Below are 19,210 nucleotides of genomic sequence, written 5' to 3' on the forward strand. Positions count from 1 at the left end.
CATCAAATGGACAAAGATGTGGTAAGTTGCTTGCCTACACTATACTGGACTCTGTTTAGTGTTGGTTTCCCATGTTCATGATCACCAGATTCTCCTCAAAATGTTTTAACCCTGATTTCCAACCAGAAATGGTATTGGCAGCCACTGAAAATCCCACAGCACTCTTATGTGCTTCTGACAAGAATTTCTCTTTAATAAGCAGGCCACAATATTCTGCACCAATTGCGGTTTCTGAGTGCTTTCAAGGTATAGCTCTATATAACATGCCTTCCAGCAAGCTACTCTTGAGATGGCATGGACATAGATAATTGTGGCCTGGTCCACATTACAGAGAGAACAGTGGCCTGGTCTACACTCTTCTTGCCAGATGCCAATGAAAGACTGCATTCTTGGCCACAGCAGTTACCTGGATATCCAGAAACATCCTTAGAATCTAATGTCACACCTACATTGCACATGTGTATTACAAATTGATCACACCCACTCAGTGGGGAGCGGGGTGCCAATATAAGATTCTTTCAATCCTTCTGGTTTTCTCCCTCAGCACTATCTGTCTTATCCGATTTAAGTTGAAGCCAAGTAGTCATCCAAGCCCAAACATCAGAGAGACATAGATTATTTATTTCACTGCTCTGGCTGGGGCAAATTGGATGAAGACTTATATTGGCTGATATCAACATACTGAATACATGGTAGTCCACGTCTTCTCATTAGCCTTCCCTTCAGCCTCATATATATTGAGAAGGAAGGAAAGGCAACAATATAAATCCCTGTGGTACCTACAGGAGAGTGTCCTTATGGTATAGGAACAAAAGCCCACAATTACATTTTGGGTTTTCTGAGAAAGTTAAGACTGGATTCATTCAAGGACAACTCTTTCCATCTCTGCTAGAGCTCCTAAGCAAGTCAACTAAATCTCATGATCAAAAAGTATCAAAAGGGGCTTTCAGATCTGAAAGAATCAACATGGACACATTTCTTTATCCACTGGTAGGAAGAAACCACCTAATGCAAACAGCACAGTTTCTATTTCATACCACGCCCACAACCTGAATGACCCCAGTCAAGAAAACCTTAGATCTCAACCTGAGAGTTCCCTACCATCACAATCTCTCAATAGCCTTCCCCAAAACTGGGAGATAAGGTGCCAATCAATAGTCACATTGTCAGTATCAGGAATTGGTTTATTGAGAAGTGGCCTCGCAACTGTTCAAGAACCACTGGTACACTGCCCCCTGTAGGGAAACAATGAAAAACATAAAAAGCAATGGACCCAGTACTTCTCTGCTTTCTTTCATCAGCTAGAAAGGACAAGGGTCCAATTCACAAGTAGCATGAAGCTACTCCAGCACCTCTCAAAGCTCAGTATGTGAAACAGGATAAAATTCAAACAACAAAGATTTAGAGTTTCTCCCCTAAAGCCACAGTTCTTTGTTTCCATGCCAGTAGACAGTGCAGTCCAAATCTGAGCAATTTTGTCTGAAAAGATAACATGAAAATTCTTCACAGGGAGAAAAACCTCAAGTCGATACCAAATGGACACATCCAGGATTCCCTGAGCTGTCAACGTATCAGACCCATTGTGCAAGACTTCGTAGATATTATGGTGGAAGTGAAAAAAAAGATTTCTTCACTTCTCACACAGTCCTGCCATATAATATTTTTTAAAAAAGCCTGAATGTCACAATGAATTGGACTCAGCATAAGACTTCCACCACCAGCACTTTAACTGTCCCCATTCTCGCTTCATCAGTTGCAGGCCATTTGTGAACTATTTGAGTATATAGACAAAGCACAAATACCTGTGCACAACTGCATACATTTAAGTGGAAATCATATCAACTTAACTGCCAAAGGTGGATGTGTATAAATTACTCAAGATTCAGAAATCAGCAGCACTGTATGTGCTTAGACATACAATACAATCCAAAAGAAATAGAAAACAGTTAAAAACTATTTTTTTGTCAAAACCTGTGTCGAATTCAAGGCTAGATGCACCTTTAACTCTTCTTGGTCTTGGAAGGCAGCCCCCACAGATGTTAGGGGCTGATGCTTTCACCTGTCGTGGGGTGGAATCCTGTGATTCTCTCCCTCTTAGACTGGGTCCCCTACGTACCATGATTACTCAGGAGGTTCGACTGGGTTCCATCAGGTGTTTTATTGCAGTGTAGATATACACAGAGTCACAGCTAAATACAAGGCGGAACAGATTGTTACGCATAGGAAGTTAACACATGTTGCACTAAACCAATTTAAGTGTAGTAGGCAATTAACACCTCTGCAGTCCTATGACAAAGGAAGGTTAGTGGATTACAAACTGTTGTAATGAGCCACAAATCCAGTGTCTTTACCGAGTCTATGATTTTTAGTGCCTAACGAAGTTGTGGACTTAAACTCCCAGGCTCATCTTTTGAATCTGCTGTGCAGGTTTCCTTCGAGGACAAGGACTGAGAGGTCAGACATGGAGTGATCTTTTGTGAAAAGCATCAGCCCCTGGGTGACATGGTGTTTGTCTTTTATCCCTTTTCTGGGTGAGTTCATTTGGGAGCATAGCGATTGTATCGTTTCACCCACATAGTTGCTATTGGGACATTCTGTGCACTAGACGAGGTACATCACATGTCGTAATAGGCATGTGTAGCACCCATGGATCTTGAAAGTGTGTTGTGTGGGGTGGGGTATTCAGGGGCGGCTCTACCAATGTTGCCGCCCCAAACAGTCGCCGCCAAATTTCCGCTGAATTGCCACCATGCCTGGAAAAGCAGTGGAGCTGCTGCCCAAAAGCCACCGTGGTGGGAAGAGCAGCGGAGGTGCCGCTGAATTGCCGCAGCGGGACACGGACGGCTGCCCCATTCTGAATGCCATCCCAAGCACCTGCTTGGAAAGCTAGTGCCTGGAGCCGGCCCTGGCGGTATTGATCATGGCAGCAGTGGGGATATGTCTGCAGATTTTGCATCTGTTGTTATGGCAGGGTCTGGTGCCACTTTGAGTTGATAGGTCCTGGTCTGTGGGAAGCTTGCTTCTGATAATGAGTTTGGCAAGGTTTGGGGGTTGTTTGAAGGGCAGAAGAGGGGGTTCAGGAAAGATTTCTTTCAGGATGTGGTCCCCATTGCACATGAGTTGTAATTGTTTAATGATACTACATACGGGTTTCAGTGTGAGGTGGTAGGTGACAACTAGGGGTGTGCAGTCAGTGGGTTTTCCCCCAATATTGAATCAGTTTCTGTCGGGGTATTTGGATGGCCCATACCACGATGTGATCATCTTCTCTGATAGAGTGTCCTTGTTCAGTGAATGTGGTTTTAAGTGTGCTAAGGTGTGTATCCCTCACTTTCTCTTCAAAGCATATTCTGTGGTATCTGAGTGGCAGTTGATAACAATTTTTTTGGTGTGTTTGGGGTGGTTACCGGACCTATGAAGGTAGGTGTGGTGATCCCTGAGTTTCTTGTATACAATTGTCTGTAGGGTTCCATTGTTGAAGCTGATCATCCAGTGTCTTGGATGTTGATTCTGGTGCAGGCATGTTCTAGAGAAAGTTTGATGAATGGCTGGTGGCTGCTGAAGTTGTGGTGGAAGTATATTTATTGTTAGTTCTGATGAATTAAAAGAGGAAAAGTAAAAAAAGAAAATAGAGCAATAAAATAACTTTTGCATTATATATTATATTTCCTAGTAATTGACATGTATTTACAATTGTAAACATGGAGACTTTTCTGAACTTCTACAAACAATAAAGAGATAATCCACTAGATAGGCTGAAGAGTTCATATAGATGTTCATATAGTAACTCACAGACATTAGTCAATAAGAACATAAGAATGGCCATATTGGGTTAGACCAAAGATCCATCTAGCCCAGTATCCTGTTTTCTGACAGTGGTCAATGCCAGGTGTTTCAGAAGGAATGAACAGAACAGGCAATCATCGAGTGATCCATCCCGTCGCCCATTCCCACTTCTGGCAAACAGAGGCTAGCAAAACTATCCCTTCCCATCCTCGTTAATAGCCATTGATGGACCTATCCTCCATGAATTTATCTAGTTCTTTTTTGAACCCTGTTATAGTCTTGGCCTTCACAATATGCTCTGGCAAGGAGTTCCACAGGTTGACTGTGTGTTGTGTGACCAAATACTTCCTTATGTTTGTTTTAAAACCTGCTGCCTATTAATTTCATTTGGTGACCCCTAGTTTGTGTGTTATGAGAAGGAGTAAATAACACTTCTTTCTTTACTTTCTCCACACTAGTCATGACGTTATAGAGCGCTATCATATCCCCCCTTAGTCACCTCTTTTCCAAGCTGAAAAGTCCCAGTCTTATTAATCTCTCCTCATATGGAAGCTGTTCCATACCCCAATCATTTCTGTTGCTCTTTTCTGTACCTTTACAATTCCACTATCTTGGAAAATGAGATAAATATCTGAACGGGTGTGTTTACAATTAGAGGTGGTCAAAATAGTTTATTTGCTGAAAAATACAGTTTGGGGTTGACTGAAATTATTCAGAGATTTGACCCATTCACAGAATGGTTTTGACCAAAAACAATTTTTTGGGGGGTGGGGAGAGGTTAAATTCCCATGGGGACCTAAACATCATTCAGAAAACCACCAGAAAGGCAGGTGGTAGCATCCCCATTATCCCCTATAGGCCCATGGCTATGACACTCACATGGAATGTGTAAGACTTGGGTTCAAAACCATAGTCTAATTATAGTCAGGATTTAAACACACATCTGCCACCTCCTAGAACAGTGTCCTAACCCCCAGGGTATGTGGTATTCTGGGGTGGGTCTCTCAGTCTCTCCTATTGAAATTGTTCCAATTCGCATAAATACTTAAATAGTCTTTGGGCTAGAGAGCAAGAATGACTAGATAACCTGATGGTTGGGGGGACAACAGTTGGGTTCCAGTCCCTGCTTCAGTTAATGATTATTTATATAAATTGGAACAGCAAGATCAGACACCAAATATCTCTGATGCATTGCTGTACTATAGGGAAAGCTTGTAACAACCCCTAAATTTAGGTTGCCTAACAACTTCCATTGTAAAAAAATCTGGTGACATTTTCTTGAGAAGCTCTTATATGTCTACTGTTTGCAGCAGGCATTTGGAATTCAGGAGTGGAAAAGCCCAACCAGGCTTGAGAAGTCCCTTTTCTCAGCTATGTTAAATGCTATTCAGGTTTAGCTGAGTTATAAACTGCTAAAAATCACCACTTTCCTTCTCCTGCTTGCATTCCTCAGGAAAATTATAGCACCATGTCTAAGTAATAATGGAACATGAATATTTTAAAGAGGTAGCCCCATGTCACTCCCAAAGCACCAACAACCACCTCTGCCACACTCACAGCGATACACTTTACACTGGCAATCTCTGGCAACTGATAAAACAACTGTAGCAGTGGTAGACTTTGCACCCTAATTAATTTTCTTTAAACTTAGGCTTTTGGTATGTGGCTATATATTATATACACAGTGAGAGAGACTGTATGTGTTTCAAAATACTACATTACACTATTATTTCACAAAGGAAAACATTTTACATTTTAAATAAATGTCGGGCTCTACCATTTATCTAATCTAATTATTGCAATTAAAGGGCCCAATCCTGATTTTTATGTACACCAGTGTAATTCCAATGATTTCAAAGGACCTACTCTTGACATACACCTGTAAATAGAGCCCTTGGAGGCCGAATGGGTAGCACATCCAATAGCACCTTTTAAGCTTCCTCTCCAGTTGGAGCACGCTCTGCAGGTCTGGAGGGGCAAGGATACCTGGACCCAGTACTGTCCTTTATTTCCTGTGAGCCCAGTGTGGGGTTTGTACACCCCATCACAACATTCAAGTGAGAGATTAAAATCACAGAGACTAAGGAAATTGTTAAAATACATCTGTTATAGAAAGGAGGGGGAAGTGTTCCCCACACACTAGCTGATTTGTTCCAATTGTGTTGGAGTGATTATGGAAAACCTATTAAAAAGCTGAAACAATACATATCAGGGTTATGTGGCTGCATGGTCACCATTTTACAAAACTAACCAAAACTTGATCCTGTACGCAGAAAGCCTTGTTGGTTGGGTTTTTGTGTTTTTCCTTTTTATATACCACATCCATTAAAATCTCATATCATGCTTGCTGCATCTACTTATTTCAGCCTTATTTTTGTTAGCTTTTGCTTTAAATACTTAACCACATGCTGAATTGCATGTTATTTGGGGCATCTTGATTTTCTGTAAAAATGGATGAATATGAAAACTTGCATTATAATTCAAGCAAATGCCAGAATTTTATTCAAGCCATGAAGAAGAGCATGGTCTAGTAGTTAGATCAGTGGATTGGAAGTCAAGACTAATGGGCTCTATTCTTCTCTGCTACTGATTTGCTGAGTAGCTTTGGCCAAGCTTCTTATGGCTAACTATCAAGTGACTAAGCACAGCTATGCTAATTCACGCCAGATGAGCATCTGGCCTAGGGGAGGATCTCCAGCTCCATGGAAAAAACTGTGGGAGGGAGGACATTCCAATAGAAAATCTAAGTTTTGACTCATTAGGTTTTCCTCTCATTTACCAAATAGGTAGGAAATCTAAACTCGCACATTCTGAAGGGAGAGTGGCTTGGAAACTTTACAGAGCCCTCAGGCGTTGCAGGAAAATCAGGTTACTGATTCACAGATTTTGGACTTACACTGCAGGGATCCAGACCCTTCTTGACTTTCCCATCTGCTTCCTCCATCGGAGCATGGAACGTTATATAGATTTGTATTGAGAAATCCACCTGGTTAACAAGAGCACAACTTGGGAAGAGCAAATGCTCAATTCCACCTCACTCACTTTTGACATGCAGACACGTTCCACTTCTCTCCACCCATATCAGTTCCACCTTCTGTTAAGCCTGCAGAGAAGCTCAGAAGGGCTTGTGGTAGGGGGAGGAAGTAGGTTATGGAGGTGCTGTTCTCTACCATGTGCCCTCTATTTCTGCTGGCTTTTGCTCCCCTCCACCTGTGCACGTGTAATGGAGGATCAAACAATAAATGCCTGTTTACTCACATGAAAAAATGGATGCTATACATCACAGGGGTAGTGTGTGTCTTAATGAATGTACAACCATTTTTGAAATGATATTTCGATATTTAAGTTCATGTACTGGTGTAATAGTTGCACACCCTGTCATCTATGGTAAGCTCAACTTCAGACAGAACTAAAAATCAGTAAGACGGGTACCCAGAAGTCACCTACTACAGAACAGGCCCAACATGGAAAATAACAGAGTATTACTGGCCATCACATACAGCTCCCAGCTAAAACCTCTCGACAGCATCATCAACGATCTACAACCTATCTTGGAAAACGATCGCCCACTCTCATAGGCCTTGGGAGGCAGGCCGGTCCTCACTTACAGACAGCCCCCCAACCTGAAGGAAATACTCACCAGCAACTACACACCACAGAAATACTAACCCAGGAACCAATCCTTGTAACAAATCCCGTTGCCTTCTCTGTCCCCATATCTACCGTAGCGACACCATCATAGGACCCAACCACACCAGCCACACCATCAGATGCTCATTCACCTGCACATCTACTAATGTGATATATGCCATCTTGTGCCAGCAATGCCCCTCTGCCATGTACATTGGCCAAACCAGACAGTCTCTACGTAAAAGGATAAATGGACACAAATCAGACATCAGGAATGGTAACATACAAAAGCCAGTGGGAGAACGCTTCGGTCTCCCTGGACACTCAATAACAGATTTTAAAGTAGCCATTCTTCAACAAAAAAAACTTCAAAAACAGACTTCAAACTGCTGAGCTACAATTCATTTGCAAACTTAACACCATCAATTTGGGCTTGAATAGGAACTGGGCATGGTTGAATCACTACAAAAGGGAGGAAGGATAGCTCAGTGGTTTGAGCATTGGCCTGCTAAACCCAGAGTTCTGAGTTCAATCTGTAAGGGGGCCACTTAGGGATCTAGGGCAAAAATTGCGGATTGGTCCTGCTTTGAGCAGGGGGTTGGACTAGATGACCTCCTGAGGTTCCTTCCAACCCTGAGATTCTATGAAAAGCAATTTTTCCTCTCTGTATTGACACCTCCTCAACAATTATTGGGAGTGGACCACATCCACACTGACCTAATTGGCCTTTAACATTGGTTCTCCACTTGAAAGGTAACTCCCTTCTCGTCATGTGCCAATATATATTTATGCCTGTTTCTGTAATTTTTACCCCATGCATCTGAAGAAGTGGGTTTTTTACCCACAAAAGTTTATGCCCAAATAAATCTGTTAGTCTTTAAGGTGCCACCGGACTCCTCATTATTTTTGTCAATACAGACTAACACAGCTACCCCTCTGATACTTCAGACAGAACTGGCATTACTCGGGAATCTAAGGCTATATCTACACCGGTGGTTTTCAACCTTTTTTCATTTCAGACCCCTAACAATGTTGAATGATGGTGCAGACCTCTTTGAAATCTTAGCTATAGTCTGCGGACCACCAGGGATCCATGGACCACAGGTTGAAAACCATTGGTCTACACTATGAAGCCCATGTCGGCATAGCCCCTCAGTGTAGATGCAGTCTGTACCAACAGAAGGAGTTTTTCTGTTGCTGTAGGAACACTGCCTCCCTGACTGGCATTAGCTACGTCAACAGAAGCCCCCTTCCATCAACATCATTGTATCCACACTGAAGGTCTTGTTGGCATAGATATGTCGGTCAGGGATGTGGGGGGTTTCATACCCGGGACCAACATAGCTATGCAGACATAGGCGTGGTCTACATTTAAAAGATCAGAAAAAAAGAGCAATAGCTCTTCTAGATTGTTCAGAAAGTCTTTTAGCTGATTTAGTGTGCCACCAAAGTAGACAATGTAAAACGTTTTATGTCAGTTACCCACCGCACAAAAGTTAAATGAAAAAATGCCAACCCTTTTTTTGTCTTTTGGATTACTTAATTTTTGAATATTATCTGGTGAGAGAGAACCAATTAACTACAAATTCCAAACATTCTGCAGTCCATCGTTTTTAAAATATAAGGCCTGAAAAATCATGACTCAAAAATGTGAACTTTCTTTGAGGCCCCATTTTTAATTCATAATAACTCAAATTGCTTAGCAGGTTTACTTCAAAATATTCAGAAAATTCAATCTCTACTCATAGGTTATGCGCTGTAAGTTTGGGAAGATATAATTTATTCTTCATGCAAAACAAAGAGGTTGAATCCTTTGTTTAAATGCAAAACAGAACCCAAAATTAGCTGTCATTGCTACAGCTCTTCCAATAATAAGTCAATAACAGTGTATAGTAAAATTTCCCTTAGCATCTCTATTAGCCAGATTCTTTTAAATTCTATAATAAACTTTAATAATTACCAGGCCTGGCATATTTTTAAAAAATTCCTTGAAATTTAGAGTCCTTAAAATGACTATTCATTTCATATTTCAGTATTTAGGCCAGTGAAGGAAGGCATAAGTTCACAATAAGAGAAGTAGATGTATGAAGGATTTTGTTTCCCAGGCAAGTGGACATTGCACAGACTTGAAGTGTCATCCAAGTCATGATCAAGCATAATGGTCACATGAAGTGTCTTTTTAACTAATGGGAAGCCTGAACTGGTACTCAACTGGATCCAGATTCTCTAAACTTCAGGAGAACTCAGAGAGAGTCAATCACCCACAATGTTGTATTTGTTACAAATGAAAAGTTAAATCAGCAGTTGTAGGGAGGAAGGAAGTGAAAGAGAATAAGAGTGTAAGGAAGAGGAAGGTATTTCAGAATGAGGTAATTCTGAAATCTCCTTTACTCCAACTGGACACTCAAGATTGCTGGTATAAATAGACATGTTCCAGCATACACGAAGTCAGAAGGAAGGAAAAGACAAGAAATATTACCACATACTGGCAATTTGCAGACAAAGGGAAAAAGGGATGCCAGCCAAATATAGATTTTTAAAACCTGAAGTAACCTTTGGGAAGGTCCAATGAAGTCTAAAATTTACTAATATTTATCAAACACACAATGCTAAAATGCTTCTATCTTATTTCTACTTTAACATAATATTTTAAGACTATATGATAATTATATTTGTCTTTTTGTTCCTGAGTTATATTACTAATATGAGATGTTTTGTAATCATATAAGATACTTGATCACTTGCACGTTAAATGGGCACAAAGAACACTGCCATCGTAAGTCAGGATTTAAAGCCCATTTTGATGTGAAACACTGCTGTAAATCCTTTATCATCTAATATTACATTACAGTTTTAAAGGAGGAATTAACTTTTTTCATTTCCTTCTCCTTTTAAAATTACATCCTTGACTCAGCACCATTGTTAGATCCACCAGAAACAGTTCAATACAAGGGACGTTATAATCCCTCCATACTCTCAACCAAGTTGTTTGCATTAATTCACATTCAACATAATCAGCTTTAATATAGTTTTGATACATACCAAAACCCCTTTTCAATACCACCCTTCTATTTAAAGAAGAGCTTCCCACTCTGTGGGAAATGTTTTGCCTCGGAAAGGCCCTGATACTCAATCTAAAACTAATTGTAGCAAAAATACATTTTAAAAAAGGAAAATGAACATACCTACATTGGAGCAACATATTTGTATGTTTTGTGTTTGCAATAATATTATAGATTTTCAATGGAATATTTAGCAGCATTTTAAAAGAAAAAAATGAAATTGATTTTATACATATTTTATTACAAAAACAGGCTTACAGTGCCTGTCACCTTGACAACTAGGCACTGCATTTAAAGAGATTTAAACACAGTTAAAAAAAAAATCAGTCAAACACTTGGCAAAATAAATGGGCCTTACAATGTATATGAAAGATTGCTAAATGTGCGTCTTAATGGGCGGACAAGAAGAATGAATTCCTAAGGTGAGACCCTCAGTTAGGAAAGCCAAGCCAGTTTGTACTAATTTAGGAACAGCAATAGCTTCCAAACTGATCTTCATTTCTTAGGAATTCTAGATACAAATGGAGTGTTCTGATTTGCAGGGAATGAAATAAATTAATTTTCATGTGTACACATGAATGGGTCTTGCTTTCAGCTCTACAAAAGCAAAAAAGACACTTCAGGTATTCCATTTCCTGAGAATTATTTTCCTTCTTAGGTTGTGAAGTCACTCCCCATCCGCTTCATCAACCCCATCTGATGTACACATTAATTGTCCCAAAAGGCACTCTTTCAAGTGATATACTGCTGTAGAACATTCACAAAAAATAAACCTAGAAGTCTAATAGTCATGTCTTAATAACTGAAATAAATATATTCTCTGAACATAGTGAGACAGAGACAATCTCACTGGTATTAGCATAAAAAATTAGAAGCCAAATCATTCCAAAATTGAGTAATATAAGTTGGTATTAATATACATATACACAGTATACATAACACACTTATTTTTTATACATTTGAAATGATGAATACTACACAATGGAACAATCTGAAGAGAACCTATTAACCAGACTACAACTTTGGGGACCAATAAAGGATATAGATTTATAGGTTAAAATATAGGTTAACTAGAAGCTAACAATGCAACAGGGACAAGTGGATGGTTTGAAATCACACACTTCATATGTAATGTAATTGCATAAACTAAGGCATAGGAATTTATTTTCTGCTTTTCATTGCATAGTCTCTGGTTATAGTCAGGTTTCACGCCCCATGAAGCCTTCAAAATTCATATCTGTCAGTCCTCTGTGTAATTGTTGTATTGCATTAACTGAATCTGGAGAATAAACAGAATTAAACTATCTTGTTCTCTAATCCAAAATGAAAAAGTTAGTATTGATACGTGTTTGGCATCAAAGCCAGGGCACAGATATTGGCTTCAAGAGTATGAGGAAATTAATGCCAGTGATTTCTTCAACACGTGGCAGTTAGAATAAATTAAAGCTATTATAATATTAAAACTAAACATCAAAGTTGTCTGATACATTATTGTGGTTTGTCCACACAATAGCTTATTAGGTAATTCTCCCATAGAAATCAATATCAACTACAGAACAAAGACACATTAATCAAAACAGTTGGGAAAAAATATCTGAAACAAAACCACAGTCACATCTGTCATTATGGCTTTTATACCAGTAAATGTAAATAAGAATGTTCACCTTTTCTCCCTCTGTATCTTTATAATATATACTACTACAGTATGTCCATAAAGGGATAACCCTGGGCAGAAAATGAAACACAACTATAGAGAAGCACCAATACAGTAGAGGATATCTAGCTTTTAATATATTATGTCTTCAAAATCACATAATTTGTTCACAGATCAGCACCAGCCACCCAAGAAGCAGTATCAACAGGCATTTTAGGAAAAAAGCAGTATCCCTCTCAGCTGATTTTTATTACTGTTTGCTGTCTATTAACTTCAAAGATATATGGACTTTTGTTTTCCATATATAGTATAACCTCTTTGCAAGAGTCGGAGTTACATTTTGTTTGGAGTAAGTGATGTACTCTAGATTTCACTATCAATAAATAACGAACAATTGTTGCATACTTCTACTCTGATATTATCATACATGATCAATCCAAGGAGCCCACTTGTCACATCTCTGGCTCATTTTTCACTCTTTGTTCTCATCACACTTTGTACATCATTTAGATAAGATTTATTTGTAAAATTCCCATTGCACACATCTGACAACAGATGTTTGGAAATTCATCACATTTTGCTCTTATCTCATGGTCTCAACAATAAGTTTCAATGAACAATATGATGACCGATAGCCATATATTCTGACGAATCAGACAAACAGGAATGGAACTTTCTTGATTTTCTGCTTCGTATAATGATCATTTAATCAATTAACAGAATGAACTGCCTATTTGTTTCACAATTACATATTCTAATTTTTTTCTATGCCACAAGATATGTAAGTGATTAAATTTACCCTCCACTTTCCACCCTTTATCTCTCCCCACTTTATCTACTTCTTGTATGTAACTTTGAATCCACAGGTACACCAGGCAACTTATGCATCATCACCACCACGGCACTCACATACAGAAAACTGATTATTTTTAGTATAACGTTTTACGGATGAATAATGAATTTGTGCTGTTAACATGAGGGACTGGATAAATATGCCTTTAAAAAGCTCTTAACGTTGACATAAACAAAGGGCCTGATCCTGCAACCTTCACTAACAAATATTCCCATTGAAACCAATAGTGCTAACATGAGTTAGAGTTTAGGTTATACTCCAATTTAGTTTAATTATGATCGGTTTCAGGAGCATTACTAAATACACTATGAAAAATCCATGATGTTGAATACAGAACTTTGCTGGAGGCATCTCTTAACTGTGGAAATGCTTGGCATCTAATGCTGTGAAGGGGTTATCATCCTCAAGTCTCACTGAATTCAATAAGAGTTTTGCCAGAATATGAAACTCAGAGCTGGCCAAAAATGATCTTTCAGTAAGTGAATGTATTAAAGGAAGCCCTAGTAAACTTGTTTCCATCAACCAACTATAAAAGATAAATTCCATAATCAATTATTATAAAACAGACAATCTATCTGGTAAAAGTCAATTATAGATCTATATTTAAGAAATTACTCAATCTAAAAATTAGTCTTACAAAGATGTTGTTATTAATACACACACACACACACACACACACACTACATGCTCAAAAAAGAAGTGTACAATAATTTTATGCAGCCTCCATGTTAACTTTTAAAGTATATTTCAGAAATCAGTTTTCAGAAATAAGAAGACAAGTTGTATACCACTTTGCAAATAATGGCAACATTTAGGTTGTATTCTACAATAATACAAGAAATCTGAGGTTATTGTATCTTTATTGCTTCTTTTCACTGGATTTGAGACAACTGAAGAATAAGAAATAATTCTGCTACAAATAATAAAGCCATACAAAATAAAATGTTTTAGATCCTATCAAAAGATGCTATTTTAAATATAATGTATGGAAAGAAAAGGAAAGATGGAACAGAACAGGTAAATTCTTATGTCTTAGTTTTTCATCAACTATAAAAATAGTTTACCAACAATTCTAACTCTCTAGACCAAATTAAAATGGAAGTATACTTCTTTCCACACACTATATAGACTAAATTACAGCACAGGATGGAAGAATCATTCTCTAATCTATTCAGAAAGAATTTGTTTTTTACTACAGTAAGTAATAGATACTGTAATATCTTTACTGATATTCTCCTTGCTTTTGAAGATGTTTATTTAAAATCTTCATCCTTTAAAAAATATCCCTGTGTTTTAAAGCTATTTGCCTTCTGGGCATAAGTATGTGATAAAGTAAAAACCAGTTCTAAATTCTGGAAGTATTACTCTTTAATTGGGCGATAAAATTAAGAAAAATTATAAATGTTCTTGTCTTTTTATATAGTTTTATCCTTTTGTTTACACTCTTTAAATACAAAGCATTGAAAAAATGCAATCATGCTACTAATGTAAATTTGGAGACCTCTATTTATTGAGTATGCTGTAATCTATGGGAAGAAATTATAATAATCCACAGATTGTATCCTTTATATTAGGGACCCTAACTTAATAAGCAGTTAAAATATATATGTATATAATTGCAGTATACACAGTATGTGATAGTATCCCTCATGGTCCTTAAACATGCTAGTATGATACACTTCCTACTCTCAGAATACTGGAAATGAAATGATTCTCGCCTACTTAACTATTAAGAATGGGAGTCTAGAATAGAGTGCCTATACGGTGTGTAAAATGAAGCACATAGCATAATGAAACGAACCATTAACGATAGTTTGCTGAGGTTGCTTTGTCAGACACCGATCATTTAGAAGCTGTACAAATCGTTGTACTATTTGTCCTTTTAAAAAAAGGTTAATAGGCTGTGGCTATGAGAGCCCTTATTATGTAGCCAGTAGTTATCAGCACCACGTAATGCACTTAACTCTATCACCACCTCAATTAAAAGATTGTTTTCACCCTTTATTGCCTTGTGAAAACTAAATCACGAAGTCGCTGTAGGCGTTGCTTTATTCTTCTGACTAGACTAGCGTTTGAGGAAACCTTTCTATACACATTACATCCTGAATAGTACAGGGCATTAACATACATCTGAACTACTGCTCGTCTGTTTCAATGCTGCCTATAAGGCGCTTTGTGAATGGGAGCGAAATACAAAAGACTTTGCATTACCCAGGAAGGCAACTAGTACAGGGGAAGTAAAGAGGAAACCACAGCTAAAGCCTCTTTGAGGGATACTACTAGACTCTATTTACTACAGCTAACACCTCGGGAAAGTGTTATTATGTGCCATAGTGCATTATATTACCAAGGAGGCGTATTCCTTGAGTAAGAAACTTCCCGGGCCAACAGCTGGATAGATCACACTGTGCCACCCGTTCTAGGAACTGTTGACTCTGCGATCTCCTCTCGCTAATGTGTACATGTCTGTGTGTATTTTCCACCCAAGGCACTAGATCACGCAGCTAGCGAGGGAACAGAAACGCCCGGAGATCAGGACGGGGGCAGGCACTAGCTGGGAGATTGCATGAGCCGCCAGCCCAGCAGAGAGTTTTCCGCGTGTACCGCGCCCAGCTGCTGGCCCGGCAGGGGCCCCGCTACAGGTTGTCCCCACTCCCGGACGGACAGACAGACAGACAGACAGAGACGGGGGCAGGCAGACACACACACACACACACACACCTTGGCGCCGCAACCTTCTCTTCTTCAGCCCGAAGATACGGACCTTGGAGAAAATATCCACCAGGTTGCCATTGCAGAGCCCCCGGTTCTTACTGGGGCTGCTCCGCCTCCTGCTGGCCGAGGGCCGGTCCCAGTGCTGCTCCCTCGCTTGCCGCTTCTGGCGGATCAAGCCGCTGGCGATGGCCGCGGCCATGGCTGCTCCCGGCAGGCGGCTCCCGGCTCACTGGCCGGCCGGAGCGGAGAGAGGGGCTGGGCGGGCGCTGGGGCTCAGCCGCGGCGGGGACCCATCCCCGGGCGCCACGGACAAGCGAGACCCTCCTCCGGCTCTTCCAGCCGCAACTGCACCCTGGGGGCACCCGCGGCTCGGCGCGGTCACCGCATGGGCCCCCCCCCCCGGTGCCACCTGCCCGGGCTCCGGCGCCGGGCGCTCCGCTCGGCCGGGCGCCCCTCAGCAGCCGGCTCCCATTGCTGCCGCCGCGGCTACAGCCGCCGCCTCCAGGCTCCTGCCAAGTGCTTCCGAAACCAGCATCTGGGGAGAGAGAGCGCGGCAACCGCAGCCGTGCCACCCCACCGCGAGTCCCTCCGCCCTTCCCCCAGCAGAGCCGGGGGCTGGTGCAATGGGGGGTTGTTTGTTTTTTGGGTGGTGGTGGGCGGGGGGGAGGGGGAATTGCTAGTTTCTAACGGATCCCCCAGCAGCCGCCGCCGCCGCCGCCTCTGCTCCCAGCTGGGGTTCCCCGATTGCAATGCGCGGCTCGCTCGCCGCTCTCCACAAACTCGCCGCTCTGCTTGGCGGGGCGAGGCGCTGCCCAGCCGGCCCAATCCCCGGCGCAACCAAAGCCCCGTGTGTGTGTGGGGGGGGGGGGGGGGGCTGGATCTGTGTCTCTCTCGCGCGCGCGCCAGCCCCTTCCCCCCACGCCCAGTCCCAAGCCGGCTGGCGCGGGGAGCGGCGGCTCCTCCGCTTCGTCCAGCCAGCTCAAAGTTGCGGGGATCTCTCTTCCCTTCCGGAGGCAGGCGCGTCATTTTTCAACGGTGACACGAGGAGGGAGGGGGAGCCCGCGAAAGGGGAGGCGAAAGAACGTGGTATAAAAAGACCCCTTCGCCTCTCTGCCGGCTGCAGCACAGACACAGTGTGAACGCGATAATCCGGAGGGAAGCTAGCGAGCAGGGTGACAGCAAATAACGGCCACACACACACACAGTACCAAACCCAACGTCCCCTCGTGCCTCCAGCAGCCTGGGCCAAAGCCGGGAAAGTTGGGCGTGTAGGAGGAAAGGGAAGGAAGGAGAAGTCAGCGAGCGTCCAATGTAAACGCTCACCCTCGCCCTCCTCTATACTGGACGCAGGGCTGCTTTAGGTGAACCGTGAATCCCCAGCCCCGTAGGGAGCGGTGGAAAGAGAGAGGAGCTTTCTGCTCCGGTGGGTGCACACAGATCGAGGGCTCCCAAGCCACACCCGAGTGGGGACCCATCATGATTTCCTTTTTCTCTCGCTAGTTGGAGTTCGGAAGTGAAAGCCCAAATATTCCAGACTGCCCATCAGGCACGGCCTGGAAGAGGTTGCTAGGCAAGCCGATTCCCGTCGTAAAAAAACCACTCGGCGGGTGAATGATTTAGAGCTGGGTGGACGGAAACATGCCTACGTATCTTAGGGAACCTTCCAACTAAAACCAACACACGCTCTTTGTCTCAGGGAGAAATAATACAACCAACATACTTTTAACCGAGAAGATAAACCAGCTGGTCTACAGGGCTTTATAACCACTGAGTGCTTCTTGTGCTGCGCCTACAAACACTTGTACGTGGGCGGCCGGTGGATGCATTGATCGCCCTCCTAATGGGCAATTATTCTTATTTGTATAAACTGATGTGTTCTCTGTTGGGCACTGACAATATGTACCAGGTACAGAAGATCCAAGAAGTTTTCCCCAAGGAGTTTACAATCTGAAGTAACTGAACAAATAAGACGACACAATGGGTTTCACAGTCATTATTATCCTCTTTTCTGTAAGCATGGATTTTGGACATCCCTGTCGGGTCTATTAACTTGTTGGTGGTCCATCTAACTCCTGTAGTGGTCAAACCTCAGAGGTACTGTACCGTGTACATAGTTAAATATATTTTATGCTCGGGTCTCCTTGTGTGTATCTCCACTGTATATACTTAAAAACTTGTTATTTTGCTAGTCCTCCTTTCAAATCGCTCTATTTCCCCTTCAGTTGCTATTCAACTCAAAAGACAGCTCTTTCCAATACCACGTTTTGAAGCTGAAACACTCCCTTGCAAGATATACCACTTCGCAATATAAAGCCTAACATGCTTAGTTATTTGAGCAGATAGTTCAGTTGCTCCAGTTTCGACCATTATTTCCCTAAATCCTTTAATCTACAAAGGACTATTTTCACATCGAGGGCAAAAGCTTATGGAAGCATCTCCCTTACACACATTTTATGTTAAAGCTAGAGCAAGGCGGAGTACACGCTCAATTAGATCTGGATAATACGTTTTAATTCTATTTTATTTCACAGTGGCTCTAAACAGATTCAGCTAAAGCATTCAGATTGGATTCTCTGTCTGGCGGTTTCAACAGTGCAACAATTTCCATACAATAGCTACAATTACCCTAACTAATGCAGTCAGAGGAGTTTTTAATTTGATTTTATTGTGGTAATTTTGCCTTCAACTTTCTGTTTTCACGCTATATAACCGACGTTACAAGACTACGTCCTTTCCTCAGATTCTTTGACGTCTGGGGGTGGGGGGTTAGTCCACATTGTCTTCTTAGAATGGAACCACGCCATCCTGCGACAGGACAATGAAACCAGACTAAGTGCTAAACTTCAACATTTGAAAAGTGGGGCGTTTCCCTTGCTGTTGGAAGTGCCAGGACCAAAAAAACAAAACAAAACAAAAAAGCCTCCCTCAAGAAAAGGATCGTGGTTGTTTATGTAAGTAGGGAAAACAGATGCTCTAGACGACGGAAAAAAGCAAGGACCCCCGACCCCCCACTACCATCTACCTTTAATTGCCACCGCGTTGCCTCGTGATTTAGCCAGACCTATTGCCTTAACAACTGCAATTCTGAGTGTATAGGATCCATATTCCCTTCACTGGAAGGACCTTTCTAAAACACTACATAATCGACAATCACAGCTCATTTTATCGACTCTCTTTCTCTTCACCAAAACTTGTTAAGATAAATTAAATTTGTCACTCTAAATCTGGGATATTTTGCTGTGGGGTGGGAAAAGGGAAAGTGTGTTTCCTACTCCAGAGATCAGACATAAAAAGCTCTCTGCTTGCATCTCAGAAATGCAGGGTAGTTGTTTACAGCTTTAGGTACACCAAAGAAAACTCAAGGGAGCCCTCTGCTGTCTTAACCTGTGATAAAATGTGTGCAATTCTAGTCAAGAGTGAAGGTTTTGCTAACAGATGGATTTTGGAAGTATAGACACATTGGTCGTCTTAAGGTCTACTAATTACATTGTGTTTAGGAGAAAACTTTAA

At 41.4% G+C, this 19,210-nt stretch overlaps 1 protein-coding gene across 2 annotated transcripts in view; it reads right to left on the reverse strand.

Annotated features, from left to right (window-relative positions):
* The window catches only part of FGF14 (fibroblast growth factor 14), a 612,800-nt gene that overhangs the window by 172,115 nt on the left and 421,475 nt on the right, over positions 1 to 19,210 (reverse strand). The window contains exon 1 of one of the 2 annotated variants that reach the window (XM_084612115.1): positions 15,707 to 16,349. The exons of the other annotated variant lie outside the window; for it this stretch is intronic. Within the exon in view, the coding sequence (XP_084468241.1) occupies positions 15,707 to 15,899 (193 nt within the window). The 5' untranslated portion in view covers positions 15,900 to 16,349. Of the gene's footprint in view, positions 1 to 15,706; positions 16,350 to 19,210 lie in introns of those variants that run through there. 2 annotated transcript variants of the gene reach the window in all.

Source organism: Lepidochelys olivacea (assembly GCF_965140295.1).
Source record: "Lepidochelys olivacea isolate rLepOli2 genome assembly, chromosome: 1".
NCBI lineage: Eukaryota > Metazoa > Chordata > Testudines > Cheloniidae > Lepidochelys > Lepidochelys olivacea.